The sequence below is a fragment of the Canis aureus genome, chromosome 16 (genome assembly GCF_053574225.1).
Source record: "Canis aureus isolate CA01 chromosome 16, VMU_Caureus_v.1.0, whole genome shotgun sequence".
In the NCBI taxonomy this organism is placed as follows: domain Eukaryota; kingdom Metazoa; phylum Chordata; class Mammalia; order Carnivora; family Canidae; genus Canis; species Canis aureus.
In genome coordinates this window covers 62,456,849-62,478,040 of record NC_135626.1, presented here as the reverse complement: position 1 = coordinate 62,478,040, position 21,192 = coordinate 62,456,849, and the positions used below count along the sequence as shown (strand labels likewise).

The window sequence follows — 21,192 nt, the reverse complement described above, 5'->3', positions numbered from 1 at the left end:
GCCCCCAACCCACCCTCTCCTGGTGCCACCACCTCCCGCTGTCCCAGGGGCTGCTCTAGCGTCCCCACCAACTGGCTGGGGGCTGGGGGAGGGCCAGGCTAACCACGATGGGCTGCCCGCCTCGTGCAGGGAGGCCCAGGGAAGACCGCCCAGAGCAATGGCCTCCACGCTAGCTGTCACCTACGGGGAGGAGAGGGACCACTGAAAGGTCAGTACGGGACGGCGTGGAAACCGGGACGTGGGGCCCCCTGGGTCTGCCCGCCCAAGCACCGAGCACAGCTCCTTCCAACCCCAGCCCTCGAGCTGCCCCGTGGTCCCACCTGCACGCGGTTTCTGGGTTTTTAGGCTGTGGCACATCTTCGCCAGCGGTGTGCCCCGCTCCCAGGAGTGGAGAGGAACGGTGCCAGGCCATGCGGTGTGGGGCGCTGGCCTCATTTCGGGGCCTGGCAGCCTCCACGCCGGGGAGGGAGGGGAGTTTTTAAGATTTCCATTTACTTAAGCTCAGAGAACGGCTGAGAGCAGCGTGGGTCTCAGGGGACGGGATGGAGGTGGAGTGCACGGCCCTGGGAGAAGCAGGGGGGCCGCGACCTGGGGACCATGCCTCCCAGGGAGCGGGGAGTGGGCAGCGGCCCCAGCTGGAGCTACAGCTTCCTCTGTCGAGGAATGACAGCCGCCCTCCCGGCCTCCTCTTCCTGGATGCAGCTCCTTGAGGACCGAGACCACAGCTTTGCTGGGCACATCCAGGAAATCTGGGTCAAGTGGAGAGCTTTGCCATCGAGGGGGACAGGCGGTGCAGCACGGCCACCCACGGGGCCCGGGCCACACCGGCTTGCTCCAGGCAAGGACACCCACGGCCCTGAGCGCGGACGAGCAAGCACGCACCCACGAGCCTTCACGCACCCTGCAAGAGCGCAGGGGGACAGGACACGGCCTGGCCCTACACTTCCAATGACTTAGCTGCTGAAAGCGGTCCGAGCCGTCCCCGCCGTAGGCAGGCGGGCAGGTGGGTGCTGTGGCCGGCTCGTCGCTCCCGCCCCTCCGCCGTGTTCCTGCTCGGCCTACGGTGCCATGGCGACAGTGCTATAGAAACACCCAACTGAAAGCGTTTAAGAACGCAGAACGCTCCCGCTTAGTCACCCTGGGCTCAACAGCCCTGTAATCCGAGAAGACAAAAGTGATCAGAACATATGTCTCCTCTCAGAGCTAGCAGTGACTCACAGGGGGGAGGGGCGCTCGAGAACAATCCTCGGCCCACGTGGCCGTGGCGCCCCACGTTCCTCAGGGCCCTGACGCTGCCCCTTCGGGTCTGCGGCTCATGGATGAGAGCATCGTTCCGGGCCCTGGGCTGTCACCACAGGAACCGACCCCCAGGAGGCAACCGAGGCACTCAGCTGGCTGCGGGGACCAGGAAGGGGCAGCAAAATCTGACCCCCATGCTTTGTCTGGACTCTGGGTACCTGCCAGCCGCACCAGCGGCTGTCCTGGGCCTCGCTGGCCATGCCTGCATCCCCTCCCTGGGGGGCCGGCCCGGTTCTCAGAACAGGAAGGCCGCGGGCATCAGCGGCTGAAGCCTCACCAGCCTCAGTCCCCTGGGGGGTGGGCGTGGCGGGGCCGTGGGCACAGGGCAGTGCGTCGGGGGAGCCTGAGGGTTTCATTCCAACACGAGGGGCCTGAGCAAGACTCAGGTCGCCCTCAGGCCTGTGAGGGGAGGGCCAGCCGTCCAGCTCCCTGAGCCTGGGGGCTCCTGTTTGCAGGGGTGCAGAGCTGCGTCAGCATGGCAGGAAGGTCTGCAGACCCCACGTGTGGACGCCCTGCCTGGCACCCTTGCAGCCCAGAGGCCTGGGCAGAGCGTGGGGCCCCTTATGTCCACACCCGTGGGCCAGATGCCTGCCCTGACAGATGCCCGTCAGGCCCGCAGCGCAGCCTGTCCCCCAGCCCCAGGGCCTCGGCCGGCACTCACGGCCCCTCGCCACCCAGGGGTGCGGTGAGCTCGGCCCCTCGGGCCTGGAGGAAGCCAGAGGCTGGGTTTAGCACCGGCTTTGCCAGGCAACCCCTGCTGAGCTGCGAGGCCCTGGGGGTCTCCGTTCCTCCGCGGGGGGAAGGGGCGGGCCCGCCTCGCCCACGCTGGCACGCCGACACTGCAGCCCTGGCCTCCTGCGGCCACGGAGCTCCTGCCGCTCCATGTCCACGCCCAATTTCACAGACTTGATAGGAAAAGAACACGATGTATCTCGCTAGTATTTTTCAGGGCGATGACATGTCAAAGCCACGTTCTAAACACGTTCATACAGGGGCTGTCACTTAAAAACGTTATTACAACAAATGTCATTAAAACCAACATCGCCTGTTTCTTACGTTTTTAAGGTGGCCGGGCCTGGGTGTGAGAGATCAGAGGCCACGTGCCCGACATGGCCCCCGAGGGCTCTGCGGCTCTGATGCCCAAAACGTCCCAGACCACTCCCGGGCGGCCGAGATGGTGCCGAGGCCACAACCCGCCGCGCGGCTCCATCTGGGCAAGCGGGGGCCGGTGGGCACAGGTGCGGTGTGCGGGGCGACACGGCCCCCACGGCCCAAAGGTTCAAAGGAACAGAGGGCGTCCCCCAGCCTCCCTGTCCTGGGACCCCGGCACCCCTGATGCCACCTCTGGACACACAGGCCCTGACAGGGCGCAGAGGCCGCTGCTTTCTCAGGCTCGGCCGGTGCGCCTCTGGCGGGACGGCGTCCACACCGCAGCCGGGAGACTTGCCCACAGACCGCCTCGGGCGTGGAAGAGCTTTTTAAGTGAGACCGGGAGGTGCACAGAGGGCTTGAACCACAAGCACGGCGTCAAACTCCACACGCTGACGGGACCAGCCTCTGCCATGATCTTTTTTGAAGACCTAAATTATGGTTATTTTGTTTTTGTTTCGTTAATTACACACCCCTTTAAATAGAACAAACCTCCCCCCTCGCAGACTGGGATCTGGATGTGTGCACCTCCTGGAACACGCGAACCCAGGGAGGGGGGCGGCCGCCACGAGGAGGCCTGCGCCCCCCGCTTCTGACGAGGCCGTGCTGAGGATCTCCCTGGACCTCCTCCTCCAACGCCACCAGCGTGGGGGTGCGGAACCTCTCCCCCCATGGCTGCATGGCCCTGGGGACGGGAAGGGACGGGAGGGGATGGGAGGGGACGGGGCCTGGCTGAGCGCTCCCCGCAGCTCCGAGTGCTCAGCAGCCGGACCCTGCCCGGGTCAGGGGCTCCAGGGGCTCGGCCGCCTGAGAGCCCCATGCGGCCGTGGCTCACCGTGCTCAGGGCAGCAGGCCTGGCCCACCCTCGGGGGATCCCGGGCAGGGTCCACCCTGTCTCTTTTCCTTCCCAGGCGCTCACCTCTGCCTTTGGGGCCCTGACAACCCCTCTCTCGGTGTATGGAGCCTGTACACAGGAAGACACCCCACTTCCCTGGACCCCAGCCCACCACATGCCTAACGTGCGTTCTTGGGTTTTCTATCCGTCAAGATACCCCTTGGAGGGTGGGGTCCCCTGCCTCTGCCCATCTCGTTCTAGTCAGAGCTGGGCCAGGCTGGGCCAGAGGAGGCAAACACATGCAAGGCTGCCGCCTGGCCTGCAGGATTGGCCACTTCCACACCAGCCGCTCACGAGCCCTGGGACCACCGGCCGCCCAGCGGGACTGGCTGCCCGTCACAATCACCCAGAAGCTCTGACGACCCTGAAACAGTGCCACCGCTCACACCTGTGCGTTGGGGAGGGGGACGCCGGCTCCGCGGAGACACCGAGGGCCAAGGGGACAGGGTCATGCAGCATGTCCTCCACGGCCCAAGCACCCTACGGCCCCGTCCACAAGGACGGGCGCTCCATGGGTGCCAGGAGGTCTGGGGAGTGGCCTTGGCCGTCAGGACGGCCCCTGGTGCCTTCCCTACTTCTAGATGCCACCCTCGTCCTACTTAGTGCCCCAAATGCCTCTAAGCACCTGTTCCCTGACCTACAACTAAAATCAGTTCTCTTGATGGAAATCCCAAAACACAGCCTCAATTACCAGCGGTTCTTGCAAATGGCCGGCTCTGACCCAGTCCCGTTCACAGGGAACCCCTACTGACGGACCGACACCCAGTCGGATCAACGTCCCTTCTGCCGCATGGGCAGTGGGGTGCTCTGGCTCGGCCTGGCCACAGAATGCACAGCACAGGCCCTGGGGGAGGACAAGCGGATGGGGGCGTGTCCGGGGGGCGCAGAGCTGCCCGAGGAGCCCCCAGGGCTGGCCCTGCCCCGTGGGCAGCCCTTCCTCTCCCCAGCAACCATTCTACACACGTGACATCGGGGGGGGGCGGGGGGAGGACGCCAGCAGCTGAGCCTCCTGAAGGACCACCCCCTCTCCCTGGCACCGAGCAAACCCGTGCCTGAAACCCCATGCTGGAACCCCCAGCCACAGTGTCCAGGCCCGCGCCAGCCCGTGGCACAGGCTCAGGCCATCTGGTTTACCACCTGCTCTGGCAGGGGAGTGCCCCGAGGGCAGGGGCTTCAGTGAGCCTGCCTGGGCCCCGGGACGCAGGGCCTGCCCCCCCCCGGGCTGCATGAGGCTCGGGGCCCAGGAGCACAGGAGTCTGCGAGGGAGCACGGAAGGCCGTCAGCTGTGTCTGAAGCCCACCCCACGCCCCTTCCCTGGGGTCACGACTCTCCTCCTCCTCAGCTCACGGATGCAGCCCCAGAAGCCCACACAAGTCAGGATCCTGCCCCTCCGGGACTCGGAAACACCACGTGGGCACATCTGCCTCTCCCAGCTCCTCCGCAGGGCTGGGGACAGTCGCTACAGCGCTCTGCAAACCACCTGACCCCATACAGTCCCAGCCAGGCCTCCTGAAGTTCTGTGTGCTGGTTCCACGGTCCCTTTGCGTCTGCCCTCGAGGAAGGAAACTGAAATAATGGGACACATCCAGGCTGTCACGGTGCGGCACCTGGTGCTGAGCACCACACGACCTACCCCTCCCGGGAAGGGGCTCAGTGACCTGGGAAAAGTCATGATAAAACCCTTGGATAATCACAGATCCAACAGAAGGAAGATGGGTTTGGAGAAGCAGGAGACCCACAGGTGGGGCCTGAGCAGGTGCTCGAAAGAGGGAGGGGGATGCTGCTCTGTGGGCGTTGGCATGTGGGGGGAGGACCCACCCCATAAAGGGGCGGGCAGGCTGGGCGAGCCTGGAACTTGCCACCACCACACCCCCTGCAAGGGGCAGGGCCAGGAGGAGAGTCCAGATCTGCCCACCAGGCCTCACAGCATGGCCTGCATGGGGCAGGGCCAGCCTGGGTTGTCCGCCAGCCACGTGTGGGGTGACCAGGCGCTGCTGCACAGCAGGTGCCGGGGAGGAGGAGGGGCAGGGGCCAGCCCTCCTGGGGGCGGGTAGGCTGTGCTGACGGCCAGGGCTTGGGGGGTGACCCTCAGTCATGGAGACCGGGGTGGACGTGGCCAGCTCACCAAGCTGGGGCTCTGCCGGGAGACCCCGTGCAGCAAGAACAGAGCCCCCAACTTTCCAGCAGCACCAGACGAGGGCGTGCAGAGAGGGTGCATGCAGGCCCTGACGTGTCCCCTTCCGGCCCCGCTCTGCAGGCCCGAGGGTCCAGGGTGGCGCAAGGCACACTGAGGGCCGTGGGTGGCTGGGGGCCACATGCAGCAGAGTCTCCGGACTCTGCAGACGCGGGGGGAAGAGCTGTCAGGGCCTCCACCAGCCCCGCCCACCCCCGGTGTCCTGGCCATGACCCCCACCCTCCAGCTGCAAACTCTGGTGACAGCTTCCCGGGGGCTGGTCACAGCAACTCAGCTGGTCCAGGCCCAGGCCCTGCTCAACAGAGCTCCCACATTCGTGGCCGTGAAAGGAGAACGTTCTGACACAGGCAACAGCGTGGACCAGGCTGAGGCGTACGGTGCTGAGGCGGGAGGCCGGATGCGGAAGGCCACACGGTGGTGACCCATTCACACCAGATGCCCGGATGGGGCCGGTTCACACGCGGACAGCAGATCACCGGCTGTCTCAGGGGAAGGGGTGCCTGCGGGGGGGCGGGGGCCTCCTTTCTGGGGTGCTGGAAATCCTCTGGGCGGAGCATGGGGATGGCGGCACAGCTGCAGGGGTGGGCACGCTCCAGGCCCCCGCCCACCCTACGGCATGCGAAGCACATCTCCAAGCTGATACCAGGGAAAGGAAAAACTGCCTTGAGGGGGGTGCGCAGGCTCCGACCCCTGGACGAGCCGGCCTCCGTGTCCCCGCCACCACACCCCCTGGGCCCCTCAGCGGGAGCTCAGGGCAATCACACCAGTGCTGAGGGCGCTCCTGGCCTCCAGCCGGGAGGGCATGGGGGACGGGGACTGTTCACCTTTGAAGCTTGGGTGAGCAAAACGGCAAAACACCACGGAGGTGACGAAACCGAGACATCCAGCGAGGCGTGGGCTTCTCACCGCTCAGCCTCACAACCCGCTCCTAGACAGGACTCTCTCTGCAGATGACTCTGTGGGACGGCCTCGGGGACAGGCCCTCAGGGCTGACGGGCTGGGGCAGTCCCGGGAGAGGACCGTGGCAAGAGCGCGGCGCCAGGACTTGCGTCTGACTCAGGAGCTGCCCACCGCTGCCCCGGGCAACAAGCCCCTCCCGCTCCCCTCGCCAGGCTGTGCTCGTTAGTTCTCACCTGCTGTTGCCAGGCCCGTGCACCCCACCAGGCAGGCCCGGCACAGAGGGGGGCAGCGGGGGGGCCTGTCACCTGCACCCGCTCAGGGAGGGCGCGGGGCGCGTGCTCCTCGGGCACCACCCCACCTCTGGGTCCCGGCATGCAGCCGAGGGACGTGGGCCCGCAAGCAGGCATGCGTGGTGCACCTTGGCTTGTTAACCGCCGCCACCTGAAGGGGGGGCCTCGTGCCCACGCCCGACCCGGGGTGCTTCCCTTGAAGCAGCTGGGAGAAGCTTTCTCGAGGTTTCCTTTGGAAACAACGGGCGTCCTCCTTGTCTGAAGTCCGCGCAACCTTGGGGGGTGGGTGTCCTGGGCCTGACCTGTGTCAACCTGCACCCGGGGGTTCACCCCAATATCCGGGGTTCCGGTAGCTCCGGTGTCTGGGGCTGTGCCCACCATAGGCCACGCTGTCCTAAATCCCCGCCCTGCTCCGCGCCCCGCGCTGGCCGGGCCACCTGCCTCACGCAGCAGGGCTAATGGCCCCGTCCCCGCGGCGCCGGCCGGCCGGTCCCACCTGCAACTCCTTGTCCGAGTACTTCTGCGGGTTCTTGCTCCCCTGGCTCTTCTTGCGGAGTTTCTTCAGCTCGGCCTGGCACTTGTCCAGCGCATCACCCTTGCTCCTTTGCTCCGTCTGGTATTTCTTCAACGCGGCCTGAGGTACAAAGATGCGAAGATGCCACATGAAGCAGAGACCGATGAGCCGACCGGCCTTCCCACTCCCTGCCCCGCGGCGGGCAGCTGGGCCCCGAGGGTGCGGGCAGCACCAGCTGCCGGTAGGAGGGACCGGGCGCACGGGGCACCCAAAGGCTGGCGCCCCCCGGGCTGCACTTGTCGCGGACGGGAACCTGCAGGACCGGGAGCTCCCGGCAGACGCAGGCGCCCCGCTGGGTGGGGGGGGGCACTACTTACACTCAGGTACCTGGAGTCCAGCTCCACCTTCTGCTCCAGCTGTGTGAGCAGCTCATTGTGGAACGACTTGAGCTGGATGTGGAGGAAGACGCCAGGTGGTGAGCGGCCAGGGCGGGAGGGAGGGAGCCGCCCCCAAGAGGTGCACCCCGGACGCCGGCCACCCCGAGGAGCCCGCGGGGAACGTCCCACCGTCCCGGCCTTTGTGACCTCGGGGGCTCCACTCCAGGCAGAAAACAGCAAGAGCCCCTGCGAGCCCCCTGCTCTGTGCCCGGTCCTGCTGAGTCCTTCTGTACGTCCCTGGCCCCCTGGAGAGTCAGCTCCCCAGTATGTGACTCCTGTGAGGCCTGGGATACGCCCCCACCCTGACGGCAGCCACATGCCTGTGCAACGTGCCCTGGGACACACGGCCAGGGCACACAGCCGGCTCTTCCCCTCCCTCGAACCGGCCGCCCCTGCCTCCGTCCCTTCCTCCCCGGGGCCCTCACCATCTCTTCCAGCTGATTCTGAATCTGCCGGTGGACTTCCGCCATCTGAAAGAGAACGTCTCCTGCAAAAGCATGAGGGTGGGGAAGACACGAAGGAGAGAAAAGGTAAGTTCTCCGCACTACGGCCCCTCCACCCTCCTGTGGCCAAGGAGCAGGGCGCTGGTGGTCGGGTGCAGGGGCCTGGGCTGCGGGTGACCAGCAGGCAAAGGTGCGGGGATGGGGCACCAGGCAATGGGAGAGTCTCGAGTGACGGGGGTTGCCCAACCTCAGACACTGATCACTGGGGACTTTGGGGGGCGTGGGTCAGAGTCCTCAAGCGTCTGCACCAGAGCGGCAGTGCCCAACAGAAACAACAGGCTGCATATCTCCAGCCCATGAGCGAGCCATGAGCACGCGCACGTCTGACCCCGCGTGGCCGCCAACCACCCACCCACTCCGGGGCCAGGCGACACCAGGGCCAACAGACCTGTGCCCACCCTCCCGCCAGTAATGGGGCCAAGAGGAGATCTGGCTGCGGGCCCCAGAGGGAGGCCTGCAGAGGCGCCCGGGGCACGCAGGGCCTCTGGGGACAGCGGGCGCGCACAGCACAGCTCTCCAAGCATCTTTTCTGGAGCAGCGACATTTCGGGGATGCTGATGGTTCGAGCCCGTCATCACAGGAGACAGGCAGGAGGGAGAAGGTGGCAGCACGAGGAGGAGGCTGTCCCCCAGAGGCTGCTTCCAGTCTGGGTGTCGGCGACACGGGCTCATGTCACCTGCACACAGGGCGCGTTCCTGGGGGCTGACCTGACATGAGGCCGCACCTCCCGAACTCTCTGCAGCAGCCAGCGTGCTGCCAACCGCCCCCCCACCTCCCGAGAGGAGGAGCAGAGACAGAGGAGCCGGGGAGAGGCCGTGGAGGGCGGGGGGCTCAGCCTCGTTCTCCCTTCTCTGCCAGCTGCCACCCTGAAGTGTGCTCAGGACCAGCAGGCTGCAGCCCAGGGCACGACAGTGGCCAACAGGCCCAGTACCCGCCCCCGAGCCAATGCTCCCAGGACAGAGGCCTAGGCCCAGGCTGCTCACCCAGAGACCCTCCGGGCAGCCCCGCAGCGCTGGCACGAAGGACGCCCTCCTTGTGGCCCAGGGACAAGCTGACCGGGCGGCCGGACCGTGCTCGTCGGAACGGCTCCTATTTGCTTGGTGCCGTTCGCAGAGCCAGTGCCATGAGCATGCTGTGGACACGATGGATCAGGGGGCGGGGGTCACTCTGCCCTCAAACCCCGTCCCCAACGTGCTGCTGGCACCAGCAGCCCTCCCAGCTCACGCCTGGGCCCCGTGACCCAGAGATCCTTCCTGGGGCAGTTGTGAGGGGTGCCCTGGCCCCCAGAAGGCACCCTGGTGGGGGGGTGGGGTGGGCGCTGCCTGCCGGCCACACGGGGGGCACCAGGCCCACTCTGCCTCCCAGAAGCACCCCGGGCTCTAGGGCGGCCCACCACTCGTGGCCACTGGCTGTTCCACGAGCTGCTGACGCTCACGGGGCCTGCGGAGCCCCCGCTGAGCCCAGGAGCCGCCCGACCTGAGGCCCGCAGGCTCCACCCCACCCTGTGGGGCCTCGGGCTCTGCCTTCGGAGCTGAGTCGCCTCCTGAACCCATTTTGCCTCAGAGAGACCACAGATGTCTGCTGAGGGTGACAGCACCTGCCCGGCAGCTGGGACCCCACTGTCCCGCCACGGCCTCCTCCCCGCCCAGGCCCCTCACGCCTGCCCCGGGGCCAGCCTGCGCGCAGGCCTGGGACAGAGGGGAGGCACCGGGCCTGAGTGTGTACGGGTGAGTGCGCGTGTGAGCACGAGCCTCCGTCGGGCAGAGCTGGGCCCTGTGCACACGGGAAGCCCGGCGGCTGGGCTGCGAACACGCGGCCCCCGGACCAGAGCTGTACCTGCTGGGTCTGTCTGCAGGCCCGACGCACGGGAGGCGACCGAGGAAGGGACACGGGCAGGGCCGGACTCCAGGAGCTCCCGGTGCACAAACCCCCTAACTGTGCGGTCACCCGGTGGTACCGCCACAGATGGCAGCACGGCGAGCACCTGCGGGGCCCCGGGTCCCTGGACTTACTCCTGCTCTGCTCCAAGCCCTGGCCTGGCCTTGTGGCACCACAGAGCGTGGCAGGGCAAGGGGGGCTGTGGCTTCCCGTGGTCAGGTCGGCGCCCTGACCACATGCGGTCCACAGTCAACCACACACGGGGTGGGAGGGCTGACCAGCCCCACAGGGCGCCGAGCCTGCCCTGGTCCTGACCCTACTCCCATCAACCCTGACTCAAGGCCCAGAACGACAGGAGACGGAGGATGACAAGGAGGGGCCTGGGCCCAGTCCTGGCCGAAGGGAAGCCCATGGGACAAGAGGAGAGAGGGGGTGCTGGCCAGGGCGGTCCGGCCCGTCGCAGACACTCGGGCGCATCAGCACCTGCGGGGGGACCTGGGTACCGGCCTCGGCCCTCAGCACCGCCACCTGCGGTGTGCAGGGGGTGCGTCCCGCGTACCTGGAGCGGCGCACACAGCCAACCCCGACCCACGGATCCCGCCTCTGGATGCTCAGAATCTGTCTAAGCCCCAAGAGGGGCAGCTCCAGGGTGATTCTGCTTCTCGGCGCTTCTGGTGTTCTGGAACTTTCTCAAAACAAACACCCACTACTCTGAGATGGGGAACACATTGTGGTCTCATTTGTGACGGGTCTTCCTGTGTCAGTGGCCGGGACCCACCCTCAGTCTCCCTGCCCGCGGGCACCTGGGAATCGGTTAGACCGAGGCCAAGGGGTGCGGGCCCACATGGCACAAGGTCTGGCCGGCACGGGGAAGGGCCGGACTGGACCGGAGGGCCTGCTCCCAAGCGCCCACCCCCTGCCCCCACGGCAACCTCAAGGGGCATCCGCCTGCGTGGCAGCGCCCACACGCGGTCCAGCCGGTCTCCCCGCAGGGGCGGCACCCAGGGCACCGGCCTGTAAGTTAACAAGATCAAACAGAAAACGAATGTTTCCTGAAAATTCTGTGTGCGAGCAGCTTGCGGAGAACATCTGAGGAACACAACCCCGCAGAGTAACCCCTTCAGAAAGGAGGTCCCGACGCCAAGAGGTGCATGAAGCTCTGTGAGGAACCGCGGCCGCTGCACCCCTGGCTCTGCCGACTGCTCAGGAGCACCCCGGAGTCTCCCCCCCACCCCCCACCCCCAGCAGAGGCCCGGCCCGCCCCCCGGCCGTGCTGTCGGTGCGCCGGTGCAGTGCGCACACCGGCTCCAGGCCCCAAACCCAAGGCTGCACCAAGCAGCCCACACAATTTTTAAACTGCATTTTACAAGCAGCTGCAGGAAGCCATATGCTCACAAACCACGCAAGGCGGTGGCGGGGGGAGAACGAGCAGCCCAGGCCCTGGACCCCCGGGGTGGGCGGGGTGCACTGGGCTGGCTGCGGGGACCGGGACCCCGCCTGCAGGGCGAGGCTGGCCCCAACATGGGCCCCTGGAGGAACAGGGAGCCACAAGCACCACACTCCCTGGTCCCGGGGTGCCTGTGCCTTCCGGGGCCCGCGGGCAACCTAGCGGGGGTCCTGAGAGCCAGAGCCAGCAGGGGCCGTGTTGCATTTCTGGGTTCCGCGAGGCACTCCACCCCGTGTCCCAGACAGCACGAAGGGGGACACCCTCCCAGGGGGGAGGTGGCCGCGGGCTGCCCCCGCCTCCCGAGTGCAGACGCATGTGCCCCGGGGAATCTGTGTCCTGGGTTCATAGCACAGGTGGCTCATAAACTTGACGAACCGGGTTTAAAATAGCAGCGCAGACCCAGCCCTCCACAGGCCAGGGTGGGGGAGCGGCCAACTCGGCCCACCGCCCGCCGGGGCGCCAGGGCTCCAGAGAGCATGCACAGAGGGGTGCCAGGCGGCAGGTGCCCACGGCCCGGGCTGGGGAGTCAGCAGAGCCTGGTGGCCGGGCTGGAGGGGCCGCGCAGGCTCGAGTCACAGGCGTGGAGAGGATCTGCAAGCGGGGAAGGGGTAAAGGCCACGGGAGCAAGGACAGGAGTCGAGGCCCGCGTGGGCGCCGCCGCTTCCTGAGGGACCGGCCCCGTGCAGAGCACAGAGGCATCTGAGTCAGAGGCCGCGTCCTCCCGCCCTCCGAGTGTTTGCCGTACCAGCCAAGCAGCCAGGGCAGCGGTGAGTCACCTGCGCACGCCCCTCAGCTCCCCGTTTTCACATTCCAGGTCCTGCCCGTAACCTCAAGCAGCTTTCGGGCAAGGAGCGGAACTTGGTACACACGGCAACGCCCCTCTGCAGGGGAAGCAGGGGCGTTCACGCACGTCAGTATATGCACGCACACACGTGCACCCGCCTTCGTATACACACACGCTCACACACACATGCAAACAGACACACAAGTGTACACACAGCCACACAGGGGACGTGCCGGTCATCCTTCCTGGAGTGAAATGTGAAACGTGCAGGGGACGTGTGGCTGGACATTAACTGGTTTTGTCTCATGTGCCCAACACAGGACAACGGTGGGACAGTCGGGACCGACCTGGCAGCCAGTGCAACCTCTAGAAAGGGTGCAGCTAAGGTGGGCTGGGGACGCTGAGGACGCTGCTGGTGGCCCAGCCCTGGGGTGACAGGGACAAGTGACAATGCAGCCTTCCATGGGGGACACACACCCCAACAAGGACACAGAGCTGGAACCAGGCCTGTGGACCCCCCGACAGGCAACTCTGTCCTCGACTGCATGCACCGGGTCGAGCAACCACGATCCTTGACTGCAGAACATTCCATCAGCCACAAACCTGTCCCCACGAAGTCCCATCCCTCCCACCTCTCTGAGCCACCAGTCTGTACGGGTTTCACTGTTTTGGACGTTCCCAGCAGGGCCCTGGGGAGGCAGAAAGAAGAGCCACTCTCACCTGGCACGCCAGCCAGGATGGGACAGTGGGAAGGACGGTGCCTGCTCCCATACAGCCGTGTCCTCTGAGGTGACCAGAGGGTCCACCACACACCCCAGGGGGCTTTCAGAACCTCCAGAAGGACGCCACGGGGGAGGGGGCCACAGAGCACTCGGCCACTTTACACACCTGCAGGGTCGTAGGACCACACCCGACATCCCAGAACCAGGAAAACCTTTGCTTGTTTCCCCAAACTCAGATCTTTGGGAAAAAAGTATTCCAGAAAACTGGAACAAAGGACAAGTACCAATGTTTTAAAGGTACAGACTCTACAAAGTACAGGCTGGTGTGTCAGTGTGAGAACTGCCCCCAGGTCGAGGTGACCAGCTCACAGCCTGCGCACTTGCTCACGTCTCATCCTCTGCGGTCACGCCCCACGGCTCCGTGTCAGGTGCCGTGGCCCGTGTGCCCTCCAGGGCCGCGCAGAACCGGGAAGGAGAGCCGCCAGGACGGCGGGGCTGGTCGGTGTGCTCTGGGAAGACCGAGAAAGCCCTTGAGGCTGGCAGCTGGTGGGGAGCCGGCCTCGGGGTCCCCAGGATCCTGGGGGCCCCCACGTGGCAGAGAGACCACGAGCAGAGTGGGCGGCCGGCAGGGGGACCCAGTCGGCAGCTTCTCTGAACCCAAGACCAAGACCCTCCTCCCATGGGAACCGGAGGCGCTAGGCGGGTCCCCCGGAGCTGGCCGTGACCCAGGGCTCCAGGGGGGCCTGCAGGTCGGCCCGGGGCAGGTGCGGGCCCATTCTACAGCCACACCCACAGGCTGCCACCGGAGGCCCCGGGTAAACACAGTGGGACCTGCTGGGCGGTAACAGGGCCGTGAGTCACAGCTTCAAGTCCCCTGTCCCCGGGGCTGAGAGCACAGCACACGTTCTCATCCCGGCCTGACCTTCCGAACCTCAGGAGGTCACAGGAACAGTGAAACAAACACCGTGCACCGCCTCCTAGGCCCCCTGGTCCTCGGCGCTCGCCGTGTTTGCTCACGCCCTGCTTCTGGTGGATGTGCACACACACACTCATGCACACACAGGCACACACTCGCACATGCACATACACAATGCACACACACACACACCCCCATGCACGTACACATATACACATGCACGTACACACACGTTCCGCTGAACCATCTGGGAGTCAGCCCCGAGCCCGGGGACGTGGCCCCCACACGCCGGCACGCACTCCCCAGCAGGGCCTGGTGCCACAGCAGACAGCCCCGCCCCGCTCAAGGGAGGCGGCCACGGACGCACGCCCCCCTCCCTGACAGCCCCACAGCGCACCCGCACACGGACGCGGTGGCCGCCTGCTTCTCCCCCCGGGACTGCACGCCCATCTCTCGCTCCTCTCCCCGAGGCACTCCGCACCGTCGGCCTGAACGTGGCTCCAAGCGTCGGGAACTGGTGAGCCCCACGCAGGCCCGCGGGCCGGTTCCCAGGGACGGGCGTGGAACAGGACTCGCATCTTCACCTCGGGCGCCTGGGTCTTCGTCTGCACCTACAGAGCCCTCCCACGCCTTCACGACACTGAATCCGTAAAGATTCAGGCTCGGTTTTTGTGGGGGTTTTTTTTGCTTTTACTTTTTTTTTTTAATTTATTTTTTTATTTTTTTCATTGGTGTTCAATTTACCAACATACAGAATAACCCCCAGTGCCCGTCACCCATTCACTCCCACCCCCGCCCTCCTCCCCTTCCACCACCCCTAGTTCGTTTCCCAGAGTTAGGAGTCTTTACGTTCTGTCTCCCTTTCTGATATTTCCCACACATTTCTTCTCCCTTGTCTTATGCTCCTTTTCACTATTATTTATATTCCCCCAATGAATGAGAACATATAACGTTTGTCCTCCGACTGACTTACTTCACTCAGCTGCTTTTACTTCTTACAGAAGATATGACGCATTCTTCTAATCCTCAAATGACAGGAAGCTGAAAGGGAGCGGGACTCCAGCTGACTGACAAAGACACGGGGTAGCACGGGGCCCCGGGGTTCACTCGCCTGCAGGCCGGCAGCAGACGTGGGTCCATCTTCCCCCCACCAGGCTGGGGCGGGGACCCACGTCCGCCTGAGGCCCCTCCAGGGCCACCCCGCCGGCTCCTAGTCCCCAAGGAGCGAGGACGGCATTTCACCAGGATTTGAGTTAACGCCCCATCGAGGCTTAACAAAAGAACACGTTTGGGGATCCCTGATCCCTGGGTGGCTCAGTAGTTTGGTGCCTGCCTTTGGCACGAGGCCTGATCCTGGAGACCCGGGCTCGAGTTCCGCATCAGGCTCCTGCATGGAGCCTGCTTCTCCCTCTCCCTCTGCCTGTGTCTCTCTCTGTCTCTCTCATAAATAAATAAGTAAAATCTTTAAAAAAATAAAAATAAAAAAGAACACGTTTTTGCCAGCGCCACACAGGCCCGGGTAGCCCGCCCGGGGGATGGCCCCCACGACAGAGGCCCGTGGCCTAAGCTGACACCACGGGGCAGGCGAGCAGCCCAGCGTGGAACGAGGCGGCTCTGCAGCAGCTGCCAGAGGCCATGGCCGGGTGTGCCCCTTGCAAGGCCGGCTGAGCATCACCTCCCAACTGACAGGTTCACAGGCCGCCCAGGAGTGGGACCTATAAAACCTGACTAAGCCCAGAAATGGAGAGGAAGCGGGGACCCCAGTGGAGGTGGCCGAGGAGGGCGGTTTCTTTCCTTCCTTTTAATTCCGATTACCGTACGGGGTAGCACCAGCCTCAGGTGTGGGACACAGGGACCACCTTCTGGATGTCACCCGGTGCCGCCTCGACAGGCGCCCTCCCGCATCCCCGGCACCTGCCCCCGCGGCTCCGTCACCCTCACTCTGTTCTCTGTGGCGAAGAGTCTGTTTCTTGATTTGTCTCTTTTTTCCCCTTTGCTCACTTGTTTTGCTTCTTAAATCCCCTGTTAAGTGAAATCATGCGGCGTTTCTTTCTCTGACTGCGCCGGGTAATACCCTCCCGCTCTATCCTCATCGCTGCAAGCGGCAGGATCCGACGTCACACCTTCCTTGTCTGCTTGTCAGTCCGTGGACACTGGGGTGCCTCCGTGACTTGGCTGCTGTGGACATGGGGTGCACGGGTCCCTCCGAGTCAGCACTCGCGTGTTCTCCGGGTCGGAAGGCAGCTCTGTCTTGACCCTCGGGAGGCGCCTCGGGAAGGCAGTGTGCGTGTCCGAGGACAGGCCGCCTAAGCCCCGATGTGGCGCGCAGGGAGGGAGAAGGGGCCCGGCACCACCCTCGGCTGCAGCTCTGTGGCCCATCTGTAGACCAGGGAGGGCTGCCCGGGGGAGATGGCCTCCCAGGCCAGGGGCCCGCGGGGGAAGCCCAGGAGGGCTGCTCCCAGGCACGACTAGTTTTCTCAAGGGTTAAGCACGGATGTCAGTACCTGGTGTGACTGAATCAGTAGGACCAGGCGTCTCCTGACAGGGGACCGGGCCAGCCAAGCACACGGCACACGACACAATCCCTGCCCCAGGGACAGGGCCAGGCAAATACTGGCCTCCATTAGCAACAGTGACAGTGGGGCGCGGCACCGCCTGACAGCCACGGCGCCTCCAGGCACAGCCTCCCCACTTAAGCAGAAAGACGATGGCGGCTGAGGTGGTCAAGCAAACAGGCAAAAGGCAGGAAAAGCCCCCAGTGGGGGCAACGTTCAGTCCCCGTGGAGCCAGGCCTATGCCTGTGGGAGGGCCACCGCCCACCCGTGATCAATGGGTGGGCACCATGCGTGGCCCCTTACCTCCCACCCGACACCCTTCATCTGGTGACAAAGTCAGGCCTGGGAGTGGGTTGCAAGTGCCAGGTGTCTTCCTCGCTGTGCCCGCCCACCTGTGTCCTTCTCGCGGCTGTTACAACCGCACAGGCCTGTGGACAAGAGGAGCCGCGCACAACGCACGGTGTCAGGAGGGGCGGACCCAGGTGGAACCGGTGCTGTGGGACGCAGGGGATCTTCAGCTACAGACGGCAGGCAGTGATGTGACCAGCAGCTGGCCCGCCGGCCCCTGGGGCAGGTCCACGCTCTCAGACCACATGGGTGCTCCAGGAAAGCACTGGGCTTCCCGGAGGGGGCCCTGGGTCACCCGAGGAGGCCCCATGTCCTCTGAGGATCTTCCTTCCACTTGAACCCCATTACCTGCTGGCCTGCACCCAGGGAACAGTCAAGCCTGGACACCCCGGTGTTGGGGAAGGGTCCTGCACACACCTGCCACCCCTTCTGGGTACAGGAGGCTGGCATGGTCAGGTTTGGGCACCAACGGGTGCCACCTGCCAAGGCCCCCACCCCAATCTCAAGTGGCCCACGTTCCTCTCTCCTGGGGGTTAAACCATGTGCCAGTGAGAGGGCAGCCATGCCCAGAGGCAGCTGGATGTGACCAGGCGGCCAAGGCAGGGGGCCCCAGGGCTGCAGGCTGAGCTTCAAAGGTCGAAGCCCTCCCAGACCTGGCTATTTTGACCACCAGCATTCTTGAAGGCAGGGGCTGGGTGGCCTCAGTGGGACTGGGAGCAGAATGTCCACACCATCCTCCAGGAGGCTGTGCTCCCTGGCACTGACAAGCACGGGGGTCGTGTGAAGCAGGGGGGACCCCGGGAACCTGGAGGCCCTGAGATATGATGGCAGAGGTGCACTCTCTGACCAAGAGGAGCTGGGCCTTGCTGCAGGAACCTGAGGGAGCCTGGGGCCAGGGACAGGGTGAGGGCGTGGAGCACAGGGAGCCCCCAGGGTAGGAGCCCACGGGGTAGGAGCCTCTGGGGTGGGAGCCCTCGGGAGGTGGGAGCCCCCAAGGTGGGAGCCCATGGGGTAGGAGCCCCCGGGGTGGGAGCCCACAGGAGAAGGGAGTGTCGTTTGCCCATCAGGCCGGCAGATCCTGTGAGCTGGCTGGCCTATTGGGGGCCTGGGACCCAGCATCCCAGGGTGGGGAGCACAGCAGCCGCAGGCCTGTGGGGACCCTGGCCCCTGCCTGGGCACAGCCACTGAGCATCTGGAGACCAGCCCTGGAGAAGCAGAGCTGAGACCAATGACGTCATGGCCGCGGCTCGGCATGAGCGGGTGCCGGGTCGGGGCAGGTGGACTTGCCGATGGTCTCAGCCTCTTCTGGGCGAGCCGCACGCTGGAGGAGCCCTCAGAGCCCCAGACAGTGCCGGGGGCTGCAGGGGAGGCATGTGACCTCCCTCTCGTGCCTCAACCTCCAGCCTGGGGGTCTTGGAGCTGGATGGGGCCACCCTGTGGCTCCTCAGAGTTCACGGCATCCCTGTGGTCACAAGTGGCCAGCGAGGACCCTGAAAGCTCGAGTCTCTGGTCTCTATCATTTCAGAAGGGGCTCCAAGCCAAGGGGTCAGCTGCTCAAACTTGGCTGGGAACACACACCACCTTCTGGAGCCTTCTGAAGCAAATATCCATAATGCTCAATTATTCTGGTGGCTTCCAGAGCGGAAGGCGCCTCCGAGAGCTAATTAGCATATGCCCGAATGAGGCACAAATATAGAGCTTCACGGGGAGGACAGACAGTGAGGGGCTGAGGGAGCGCCGCACCGTCAGGACTGCGGGAGGGGACACGGAGCCCAGACAGCACCACGGGGACCCCCATCAGCTGCCAGCACCACCCTCCCCGCGCCCACGAAGCCTCCAGCTCCTCCCAGGAGAAGGGGGTTCTCTCCTGCTCACAAAAAAGGCAAAAACGGAAAGCGGCGGGGGGGGGGGGGGGGGGGGGGAACGATGGCTGTGTTGCCATGGTGATGACGGCAGACAGGGCTCCTCACCAGCTCTCCGGAGGCTCAGCAGAGCCCCTCCCAGCACCCGATGCCGGGCCAGGCCTTCCCGGCAGAGGCAGAGGCAAGGCCGACCCCGCCCGCTGAGCCGCACAGCCACCTGCTCCGGGCTCAGGGCCTGGCCGGGCGTCGGCTGCGCCTGGAAGTCTGGACGGATCCAGAATCGCCACCGCCGCAGGCCTCGCGGTGCCAAATCTGTGCTGGCCACGATCCGCAAGCGAGTCCTACAGGCACACGGCACGGGCCGGAGGCCCCAGGCCATCTGGTCAGGGTGGCAGGGGTGGCGCCTCAAGGGGACCTGCCGAGGCAGAAGGACCAGGAGGCGCCAACCCTTGGTGGCAGCGCCCAGGCCGTCACCTCTCGCCGTGGGCCCCGTGGTGTGGACGGCACCCCGCGCCCGCCCCCCACCTCCCGCGTCCACCGGGGCTCGGCTCCAGCAGGCTCGCCACCTGCCAGCCGCGTCTTTCACTCTGCCTGCCGCGACTTGCCAGGAAATGCACGGTGTGAACACAGATGAGGATTTTTCCCTGCATTTTCCTCCCAAAGCAGACACCAGGGACCAAAGTCACCTGGGGGAGTGAACCCCGACACCCGGGCCTCCTCAGGGGTGGGCAGACGGGGCCCAAGGCCCAAGGCCACAGTCCCCCGGCTCGGAGCAGAGAGGCCGTGCTCCCGCTCGGGAGGCACTTCTGGTGCCGCCGAGGACCCTCCGTGCTGAGGGCAGCCCTCCGTCAACCTGCCTTGCGCTCCCTTGTTCGCCATCCAAGTGGACGTCGGCTCTCCGAGGGCAGCTTCTCGCTTTCTCACGAAGGCACAAACAGGAGAGAAGCCACTGGTAGAGGGCTGGTCACCAGCACACCAGGTCGCCACCGTCAGGGTATCACATTGCCTCTGACGCGCCCGCCCTCCCCCAGTGTCAGGGACTCCAGGGACCGGCACCCCCCAGGGGCTGGCACCCCAGGGAGACTGGAGCCCTGCCTCCCAGGCCCCTGAGCAGCACGTGCACTGGCCCTGGGGCCACCACCAAGCGGAAACCAGCTCCCGCCTGAGGGAGAAAACGAGGGACCTACTCTTCTCCTCAGATGTCCTCCGCGGGGTGCTGCTGTCTACAGCACCGCACATCGGGGGTGACGGCTGGGGTCAGGAGACACGGTCACTGGCCGCCGCGGGAGAGCTCTGGGCCCCCAGGCTCTAGGGCTGGCCCGGGCACGCCGCTGCAGGGCGGGGTTCACAAGGCCTCAGCTGCAGGCCAAGACACGGGACGAGTCACATGCTCCCCGTCGGAGCAGAGGCCGGGGGCCGGTGGTCACTGACCCTGCATGGCCCCACGGCCCCCCCAGGGAACAGGCTCTGGACAGAGCTACGGCTCGGGGCTCCTCTTGGCCCCTTCCAAGCAAGAACCCCGGTATCCTGGTAGGAGGCCCTGCGGTCCCACCTGTCCTCAGGATGAGACCCAGCCACCGACTGCTATCCCAGCACAGGCCCCTGGACGCCAAGGGACGTGAACACACGCTGCAAGACCTCTCCCGCTCTCACTGAAGCCATCACTGAGAAGATGACGTTTACCGAGGTCTCCTGGCCAAGGCTCAGTCTGCCTGACGCTCCCATCAGGGTGGGCCACGCTGGGGCACTGGGGGCCCCTGGCAAGAGTGACGGTCATCTGAGCCCCTGGGCCCCGAGAATGGACCCCTACATGTCCCGGCCCTTTCTGTGTTCAGCCCTGAGGCCCGGGCTGCCAAGTGGGGCCGAGGGAACGCTGCCCAAGACAGCGAGGCTGGCCCGCCCGCTCCCAGGCTGGCTTTGACCCTTGAGCGTCCACACAAAGTGGAACAGAACAGCAGAGCCACAACGCTGCCCGAGCAGAGCCCCGATGGGTCCCAAGTCCCTACGGCCGAGGAAGACCAGAGAGCAGGGTCTTTATCCCTGGGGTCCGGCCACTTCTCCGGGTGCTGTTGGGGGAGCCTCGGTGTCATTAGCTGGGAAGGGGACATCAAGACAGGACCCAGGCAGGGAGCCCTGTTCCAGGCTGGCCACGGATGTGCAGCCTGCGGGACACGGGCTCTGAGTCGGGCCCCCCGGGGACATGAAACAGAAGGCCCCAACACCAGGATCTGAGTAAGCCTCCAAACAGAGCTCCCACTGTCGGGGTCCGACAGCAGGTGGCACTTCCGCCCCACTGCTGTCACACGTGGCCTGAGGGGAGGCAGGGGCACACCTGAGGCCCTTGGCCGGGTGCGGGCAGCCTACCAGACACGACAGAGACACGGGAGGGGGGCTGCAGCCAGACCACCCCCGGGCCTCCAGGAGCACGGGAGCCGGAGCAGGTGGGCGGCCGACAGAACCACCTCTGCCAACACAGCCTGTCCAGCCACCGTCGCAAGG

At 65.6% G+C, this 21,192-nt stretch overlaps 1 protein-coding gene and 1 long non-coding RNA gene across 9 annotated transcripts in view; both read right to left on the bottom strand.

The window, feature by feature from the left end:
• BAIAP2 (BAR/IMD domain containing adaptor protein 2) overlaps positions 1-21,192 on the bottom strand; it is a 59,085-nt gene that overhangs the window by 13,779 nt on the left and 24,114 nt on the right. For 7 of the 8 annotated variants that reach the window (XR_013355046.1, XR_013355047.1, XM_077854565.1 and 4 more), the window contains exons 4-6: positions 8,104-8,165; positions 7,619-7,690; positions 7,224-7,361 (exon numbers count right to left, since the gene is read on the bottom strand). Coding sequence is in view for 5 of the 8 variants with exons in the window: in XM_077854565.1 (XP_077710691.1) it covers positions 7,224-7,361; positions 7,619-7,690; positions 8,104-8,165 (272 nt within the window). In the remaining 3 variants the exon portion in view is untranslated. Of the gene's footprint in view, positions 1-900; positions 1,053-7,223; positions 7,362-7,618; positions 7,691-8,103; positions 8,166-21,192 lie in introns of those variants that run through there. The other variant, XM_077854569.1, reaches the window with a different exon arrangement.
• Positions 2,228-7,214, bottom strand: LOC144287162 (uncharacterized). Its single transcript, XR_013355049.1, has 2 exons — positions 6,362-7,214; positions 2,228-6,173 (listed from the first exon to the last, which is right to left on the bottom strand). It is a non-coding gene; the product is annotated as an uncharacterized LOC144287162 (long non-coding RNA).